Raw genomic sequence first — 8,428 nt, forward strand, 5'->3', positions numbered from 1 at the left:
CCGCTCCCTGCCCCACTCCTCGGAGCCACCACACCCCCCACGTTATCCCATCCTGCTCCCCAGAACCAATCACATGGCCCTGCTCTCCTATCCCAGACCTTTGGATCCATCTGGGGGGATACCCTCCCCGAGCCTTTGGCAGAGGATTAAGGGTGCCATGGCCTTACCCAGTTTGGGGGTGTCACACAACAAAGTGCTGTCTGAGACCCCAGGGGCCAGCAGCAGTGTGTGATCCCTGAAGGGCTGAAGCCTTGTAGCCCTTCCCAGCAGCATTTCAGGGACGACCCACGTCAGCACCTGAGGATGTCCCCAGCACAGCCCTCAGATCCCTGCCCCAGCAGCATTTCAGGGATGACCCATGTCAGCACCTGAGGATGTCCCCAGCACAGCCCTCAGATCCCTGCCCCCCTCCACATATCCTACCTGTGCCCCAGCTCTTCTCAGCCCCCCCGGCACCAGAGATGTCCAGAGCATATTCCACTTCCTTCTGGAGCCATCTTCTCTCTCTGGTCCTGCAGCTCTGGGTCTCCAGCTGTACCTCCCAGAGCAGACAGAGCTAAGCCCTCCCCACAAGGGGCTTTACCCCATCACCTGCCCTGCTCTGTGTCCCCCTGGCTCCAGAGCTGCTGCAGCATGTCCTGTATCCAGTTCGGCTCCATTTCCAACCTGCCAGGCGGGTGGTGGCCAGGTTCCTTTTTAATTGGGTTCTATTTTTAATTGGGAGCAGTGCAGGAGGGTGGGAGGGGGTGGAAATTAACAGGAGAAATGGGAAGCAAGTCCCTAGTGCCCAGCCCAGCCCCATAGGTGACAGACACAGGCACAGAGGATGGCACATGCTGAACAATGCCACCCACCAAGACCCTGCTGGGGCACAGAGAGGGGCTGGGGCCTGCTGAGGTGTTGGGGTGCCACAGCACTGGGAGGGCGGAGTGGGGTGCACAAGTAGCTTTGTCCCTGGGTCACTCCAGGAGGAGACAAAGGCCCCACAATCCAGGGAGTGCCACCTCTGTTCCCCAGTATTCTCCTCCTGGAGAAGCCAGGATGTATCCCCCCCAGAGTGCCCCCAAAGTTGAGCCCCCCACGTCTCCTCTCCCAGAGGAGCTTTTGGGGGAAATGTACCGGTGGTACTGGCTTGGCTGGGGCTGTGGGAAAACCAACTACAAGGGGTGTGTAGCCTCATGCCTAATTAGTGTCCAGTGCAAATTCATTTTAGGGGTTTCTCTGCCACCCTCTGGTGGCATCGCCATCACCCAGAGCCCCCCTGGAGGGGAGGGTCCCACAACCTCTGAGGGTCCCCCCAGCAACCACCATGAGCAGGGACCCCCTGCCTGAGCACACTATGGGGACAGGGATGGCTACCAAAGGACCAAGGTGGGACAGAGGCTAAGTCCCTCCCATGCCAGATTCAATTATTTTATTCTTAAATAATCAACTCTGGTACAAGGTACAAAATCTCCCAAGTCCCTGTGCACCCCCAGAAAAGGAGGGGACAGGAGCATGGCCAAAGACCAGCTCCCAAACCCCCAGTCAAGGCCTCAAATTCCAGTGGAGGAAGGGTCCAGGCACCCAGTTTGGAAAGGGTCCCCATCCTAGAAAGGCAGGGGACAGGACAGGAGCCTTCAGAGACCCACAGAACACCGGGAGGTGCCAGGAGCCTCCCCAAGTCCTTTCAACGTGCCTGAAGATGCTGGGAGCCCCCAGAGACACTGGGCACACCTGGAGGTGTGAACTTACCCCAAAACCTCCCCCAGACAAACCTGAAGATGCTGAGACTCCATAAGAACACCCCCCAACATGAATGGAGATCCCAGGAGCCCCCAAAATGCCCACCACAGAACATCTGGAGGTGCCATGAGCCCCTCAACTCCTCCCACAAGCCTGAAGGCAAAACCTCAACATCCCCTCCAACATGCTGGAGGTGCCAGGAGCCTAGAAGCTTCCCCTCTACATGCTTGGAGATGCCAAAAAACCCCGAAGGCCCTCCTTCCCAGCATGCCAGGAGGTGCCAGAAGCCCCCCAAACCCCTCTGCATGCCCAGAGGTGCAGGCAGGTGCCCAAGCACCCCCGGTGGTCTGCTGGGGGTGGGAATCCCATGGGATGAAGGCAGTGCTGTTGGACCATAACAGAGATGGGGAGCGGGAATGGGGAGCAGAGGGGGAGTGCAGTGGAAGGGTCTCCAGGGCTGAGGAGCGGGCACAGGGCCCCCCTTTTCCTCTGCCCCCCCAAAAGCTGAAGGTCACTTTGGGTTTGCCACCTATAGGGACAACACTAGCGTCCCACAAGGGCTCAGCGACCAGACAACCCCCAGCTTCTCACCCTGGGGAACCCACTATGTCCCTGCTGTCCCCAGACAGGGGTACACCAATGAGGGGGGGTCCCCCTGAACCCAAAGTGGGGGTGCATGTGTACAGGTGTGTGAGATAGAGACACAAACCATGTTGGAAGTGGGGGGATAGGGAGAGTAGCCCCCCGGGGTGGGGGTCATGTCAGGCTGTGCTAGCCACGGGAACAAGGAGAGGAGCTCCCAGGGGAATCAGGTCAGGCTGTCCTCGTCGCTGCCCTCGCCACGGTCCTCCTTGCTCTCGGCCAGGGAGCTCTCGTCAATGTTTTCCAGGGAATCCGCATGCTGGAGGGAGAGCTCAGAGAGGGCCAGGGCTGGGAGCCGGCTCTGCTCTGGGAACAGCCAGGGCTTGAAGTGAGGGTCATGCTTCTGCTTCCACTCAGGGTACTTGAGGCATGCCTTGTACATCTTCTTCATCGCCTGGGAGGAAGAGGGAGATGGGCACAGAGACCCCTCACCCCACACCAGCCCCACCCCTGTGCCACAAACTCACCTTGGGGGCCAGGAACTGGGAGGATTTGTTCACCACCCACTTCGGTAAGGAACCTGGAGGGAAGGGAGGGGCGGCTGGGAGTGGGACCCCCGGCATCCCCCAGGTGCCTAAAAACCAGGACTCCCACACATGTGACCACCATAGCACTCTCAGTGGGCACATTTGGCTAGAGAGAGTGAACAGGGCTCAATCCATACTGCTCTCTGCTCTTGCAGAGGTCAAAAAATAGTGATTTCAGCATTTTGGGTCCCTCTTCAACCCATAAAAACAAAAGATTTCAAGAGAACAGGCCCAAGATGTTTCCTCCTGACATTGCTCCATGCTGCATCCCAAGATGCTCCTGCTGATGAGCCCTTCTAAGCCCACCTTGAGCATATCCACATACCCACCCCGAGTCCCACTGAGCTCAACCTGAGACTTCCTGAAGCCCTACTGACGCTGCCCTGAAGTGCCAGAGCCCCAAATGAATCCCCACTGAGCCACCCCAGCCCAACCTGAGCTCCCACTGAGCCCCCATTAAGTCCAAGTGAGTGCCCATCAGCCTTCCCCCAGCCCACCCTGAGCCCCCCAAGCTACTCTTGAGCCCCCACTGAGCCCAAAGCCCTCATGAAGCCCCTGAACTGCCAATGAGCCCACAGTGAGAACCCATGAGACCCCCACTAACCCCCCCCAAGTTCCACCAGGACCCCACTGGGCCCCCAAGCACACAATGACACAAGGGAAGGACCTGAGGGTGCTGAGCCCCAGGGCACAGAGCTGGGGGTCCCTCTCTCACCTTTGGGGTCCACCTGTGCCAGGTAGGTGATGGTGCAGCTCTTGGCTCCTGTGCCCTCGATCAGGTAGCCTGTCTGAATGGAGACAGCTCGCACCATGTCCTTGCGGGGGGGATACTTCTGTGGTGGGCAACAGGGAGGGAACACAAGTCACTGCCAGGGCAGGTGGGGTACAGCAGGCACCAGCCACAAGCAGGGCTGTCACGACCCCCTCAACTCTCCAACCTATCTCCCCAAGCTCTGAGTGAGCCCCAGCCCCAGCCCAGCACCACAGCACCCCTGGTGCCCCGCTAAACTCACAGGATGCTTGACAGAGTAGTTCATGATGATGTAGTCAGAGCCCATGGGCAGCCAGGAGCGGAGTGTGACCACGTCCCGGTTCTTCAGGGGCTTGGGACACCTCCCTAGGGACAGCACCAGGTGGGATGTTCCAGAGTGAGACACCCACCTTCAAGAATGGGCTCCCCTTCTGCCCTCCAAATCCCCCCAAACTGTTATACAGGCTCCTCCCTTCAATGCCACACACCATGGCTCCCCCAGATGCCAAGCCCAGAGTGGAGTGGCAGCAGCCCAGGGATTGAGCCCTCCCCCAGGAGCACCCAGATCCCCCAGGCCCCTCCTCACAGGCGTAGTATCCCACATCGGAGTTGGCCGTCAGCCTCCCGATGTCAAAGGTCTCGATGACGTTGGTGTCCCACTTCTTGCGGTACTCGATGTCATGGAGCACGTCGTAGAGCGTCTCCGCCGGCACGTCCCTGCACTCCATCCTGCACTGCAAGGCAGGGGGCATCAGACACCTACCAGGGGCCCCCAGGGTGGGAGCTCAGCTGTGGGGACCCCCAACAGGATGGCAGTGGGGACCTCGTGGTGGGGGGATGGCCATTGGGACCCCAGAGTGGAAAGGTGGCTGTGGGGATCCCAAAGTCTGAGAGTGGCTGTGGGGTCCCTGGGAGAGAAGGAGGCCATGGGGACCCCCAAGTGGGAAGGCAGCTGTGGGATGTCCCAGCAGGCTGGAAGGAGGTGTTTCCTCTTTTTGTTTTGTTTTGTTTTTTTTTTTAATATCAATGCAACATGCTCCAAGAAGACCTGGATCCCAAACTGGATCCCAGCCACCCCCATAGCACAGGCACACAGGGCCTCAAGGCAATGTGGAGATGAATCCTGGGTGCTAGGGGACCCTGCTTCCCACCTGCCACCCCATCACTGTGGATGTGCTCCCCACAAAGTGGCACCCCTGCACAGGGGAGCCAAGAGGAGCCTGTGCCTGGTGCCTTGGGGCAGCATGGATCACAGAGAAGGGGTTGGGGGGTGCAGAGCTGCTCCATCTCTACAGCAGCCAAATCCAGGGAAGGCAAGGAGACAAGAATGGAGAAGGTGAAGGGAGGCTGCCCCTGCAGCAGGGATGCCATCTGCTGAGGTCAAGGGTGCTGGAGCCAAGTGTGGGGCAGGGACAGCCAGCAGCCTGTCCCTGGGAATGCCACTGGCTCCTGTTTATCCCCAGGGATAGCATCAGCTCCTCTGGCCCCCAGACCCTGCAGTTCAGGATTTAGGGCTGGCCCTGTCACCCCAGCACAGGGTATTAGAGACCCCCCAGCCCTGGGAAGGGGCACAGAAGCATCCAGCAGTGGGGCACAGCCTCACACGGCCCCTTGGTGGGACACAGCCATGGAGCCCTTTCCCCCACAGCACTCATCCTCAATCCCATCCTTGTCCCACAGAGCCCAGCCTCACCCCCACAGTGCTCATCCTCAACCCCACAGGTCCATCCCTGCCCCATGGAGTCTGCCCTCAACCCCACCGTGCTTATCCTCAATCTCAGAGACTCATCTCTGTTCCACAGGGCCCATCTCCAGCTCCTCCATTCACCCCAAAAACTTGTCTGGGAACAGCCACCGCTGCAGGGCAGGTTTGGGGAGAGCCTGCCAGGATGACTTCCTTGAAGAAGCCCCGCTCCACCCTGCAGCCAGGCCAGCCCAGCACCATGCTCAGGTGCATGATTCCCAGAGCAGCAAGGCTGGTCAGGCCAGTAGTGCAGGACTGGCCCTGCAGGTGACTCACATCCTGGGGGGGTGCCAGGGGGGTCGCAGCAGGAGAGGGGATGGTGCCACCTGGGAAGTGCCTGGAAACACATGCCCCAACCTTGAGTCAATATTGACTAATGGGGTGAGGAGGAGGAGGAGGAAGAAGAGGAGGTGGAGGAGAAAGAGATGAAGTCCCCAGGGCTGGGGTTATGCTGTACCTGAGGGAACAAGGAATGGGTGCCAGACTGTGGGACAGGAGCAGATCCAAAGGGAGACCAACCACCCCTGCCTGCAGCCACCAAGGGAGTCCCCAAGCTCATCCTCACTGGCAGTTTTACCAACACCCCAGATCCCCCCTCCGCTGCATCCTACAGGATGGCTCCTGGCCATCCTTTGGGACAGCCCATTTAGAGGGGAAACCATCATCCCTGGGAGATCTCAGATGCCCAGGGACCAACTCACTGCCCCACCGGGTAGGATGGGGTGTCCTGGCTGGGCTCCCCCAACCTGTAGCCAGTCCCAAGGCCACCAAATGTCCCACTGAGAAATCAGCCATGGCACCAGCTTGTTCCCAGACTCCAGAAAACAGGTTAGACGGGAGCTGCATCCCTAATGGAGGGGGGCGGGGAGGAGGGGGCGGCAGCCTCAAAGCAGGGCGAGACCTTCAGGTTACACTTAATTAGGCAAGGAATCCAGGAGGAATCCAGGATGAATTCAGGGGGAAAACAGCTCTTGGGAAGCTGCAGAGAATCCCCAGCACCCACACAGAGACCCCCAGCATGAGGGGCAAACCCCTGGGCTGCACCTTGCCGTGCCACGTCAGCAATGCCACATGTGTCCCTCCCTTCAAAATCCAGCAGGAGCGTTTCATCCTGGGTGGGATGGTGGGCCTGGGTGCTGCTGGGGGCCACGGGGTGGGGACAAGGACTGCTACCACACAGGGTCTCCAATACCCAGTGGCACACACATGGAATCAACACATGAACACCCAAGAGGACCTTTCCAAGCAGGATTTGTCCAGGAGGGCGTGGAAAGAGGCAGGGCCTGGCTCAGGGACCCCCGCAGGCAAAAGACAGCTCCAGGTGCGGTGGCAGGAGCAGCTGTTCCAGGACATCCTGGAATGGGCTGGGTCCCTGCCACGCCAACGTGGCACACTGGGATTGTGGGACAGGCAGGGGACGCACCCAAGCACCACCTCAAACAGGGGATGTTTTGGGATGCAACCCCCAAGAGCAAGCAGCAGGGCTGGGGGACACGAGGAGCTTGGGGGTGGGGGGGTTCAGGATGCACTGTCACACAGAGCCATGCCCGTGCCATCATGCCTGGATGCCACAGGGATGGATGCTCTGCATCCCACCCACCACGGGTCCCCACCTCTGTGGGGATGGGGCAGGGTGCAGGTGGCACCAGTGACCCCCTACATCCCAGAGACCACCATCTTCCCCCCAGGGTTCACTGCTGCCACCAGGGCACAACAGGGACCCGTTCCTGGGTCACGGCAGCCCAAACTCCTCCATGGGGAGTGCTACAGTGGAAGCAACCCAGTGGTTCCATGGCAGGAGCTGGGCACAGCCACTGCCAGTGCCCCAGGGACAGGTTTCCCCAGCAGGGCCAGTGCCAGCTGCTGCAGAGCTGTGTGTGAGCAGGCCGCGTCGTCACTGCTGCCACCGCCAACCACCCGGGCTCGACACCACGGCAAGGATGATGCTACCCACTATACCAAGACAGCTTAATGGAGGTGCCACCAGGGACAGGGACAGCTGCCAGAGATTCCAGTGTAACCCCATCTGTACGCTGCTCCTGTCTCAAGTTGTCCCTACTTTGCCAGAGGGAAGGGCCAAGATAAGCGTGCACCTGCCTGTGCCAGCACACTGGCACCAAGAGGGCAGGGACCCACGGGGAAATGCAGTGGGGAAATAGGGAGCTCTGGCCAAGGGGGACAAGCCCAGTGATAGCAGGCCAGTGGCTGCAGGCTCCAAGGAGTCCCCAAGCCTAGCCCTGGTGTGCAGCAAGCATGGGAGGGACATTCCCTATGGGTGAAGTGGGGAGAAGCAGCATCCAGGACCCACGGCCCCACACGTCCTGGGGCTCCTGTCTGTCCCTGGCTGAGCCCCCAGTGTCCCTGCACAGCCCTCAGCGGTGCCTGCTTGTCCCTGGCTCAGCCCTGCTGGAGTTGTGTTTGTCCTGGCGTCCCCAGACTGCCCGTTTGTCCTGCTGTGCCAGTTAACCCCACCTCTCCCGGTGTCCGGGCTGCCATCGGGGCCCAGCTTGGCCTAGTCCCCCCTCGCCCCAAGGCGCTGCATCACCTGAGGGACGCCACTATTCCCTGGGATTCCCCCTCACCCCTGGCTGGTGGTTAAACCCCCGAGTTCCCACTCATTCCCTGTTCACTGTGGGGGTCTCCCGTCCCTCCCCCCAAGCCCAGGGTCCCTCCTGCCTTCAGGTGCCCGCGGGGTCCCCGCGCCCCCCCTCGCTGCTGGGTACCCCGGTCCCGGGGGGAAGCCGGGCCGGTGGGGGGGGTCTCACCGTGGACTGGGGATGCCCAGGGTGGATGGGGATGTCTCACCGTGCACCAGGGTGTGCCGGGCGGGAGATCTCACCTTGATCTTGTGGAGGGCGCGCTCGGGCTCCAGCAGCTGCACCCAGACGCCCACCCCGCCCTTGCTGTAGGTGAGGCTCCAGCCCTGCTCCGACTCGCACTGCGCCCGGAACGCCCCGAAGTCCCGGTCATCGGGGATCTGCACGCTGTCGCGACTCGACATGCCGCCGTCGTGACCCGACATGGCCCCGGAGCGCGCCC

The 8,428-nt window shown here is 60.7% G+C and overlaps 1 protein-coding gene across 2 annotated transcripts; it reads right to left on the reverse strand.

The window, feature by feature from the left end:
• Positions 1–1,397: 1,397 nt before the first annotated feature.
• On the reverse strand, positions 1,398–8,428 carry STARD10 (StAR related lipid transfer domain containing 10). 2 transcript variants are annotated; one of them, XM_031064237.1, is made up of 6 exons: positions 8,229–8,428; positions 4,232–4,374; positions 3,908–4,011; positions 3,610–3,727; positions 2,835–2,887; positions 1,398–2,761 (listed from the first exon to the last, which is right to left on the reverse strand). In XM_031064237.1, exons 1-6 carry the CDS (start codon positions 8,357–8,359, stop codon positions 2,534–2,536), a joined length of 777 nt encoding a protein of 258 aa, XP_030920097.1. In that variant the 5' UTR covers positions 8,360–8,428; the 3' UTR covers positions 1,398–2,533. The 2 variants fall into 2 exon arrangements, with proteins under 2 accessions (XP_030920097.1, XP_005429774.2); XM_005429717.3 differs by having other exon boundaries at positions 4,232–4,379.

This window comes from Geospiza fortis, unplaced genomic scaffold (assembly GCF_000277835.1).
Source record: "Geospiza fortis unplaced genomic scaffold, GeoFor_1.0 scaffold283, whole genome shotgun sequence".
NCBI classification, from domain to species: Eukaryota; Metazoa; Chordata; class Aves; order Passeriformes; family Thraupidae; genus Geospiza; species Geospiza fortis.

Excerpts from the sequence above, each read along its gene's own strand:
- STARD10 (XM_005429717.3), bottom strand. The coding sequence starts at position 8,411 with ATGTCGGGTCACGACGGCGGCATGTCGAGTCGCGACAGCGTGCAGATC. Across the intron at positions 3,728-3,907 it reads ACTACTCTGTCAAGCATCCT|AAGTATCCCCCCCGCAAGGA; the intron begins GTGAGTTTAGCG and ends TGCCCACCACAG. Across the intron at positions 2,762-2,834 it reads CCCAGTTCCTGGCCCCCAAG|GCGATGAAGAAGATGTACAA; the intron begins GTGAGTTTGTGG and ends TCTTCCTCCCAG.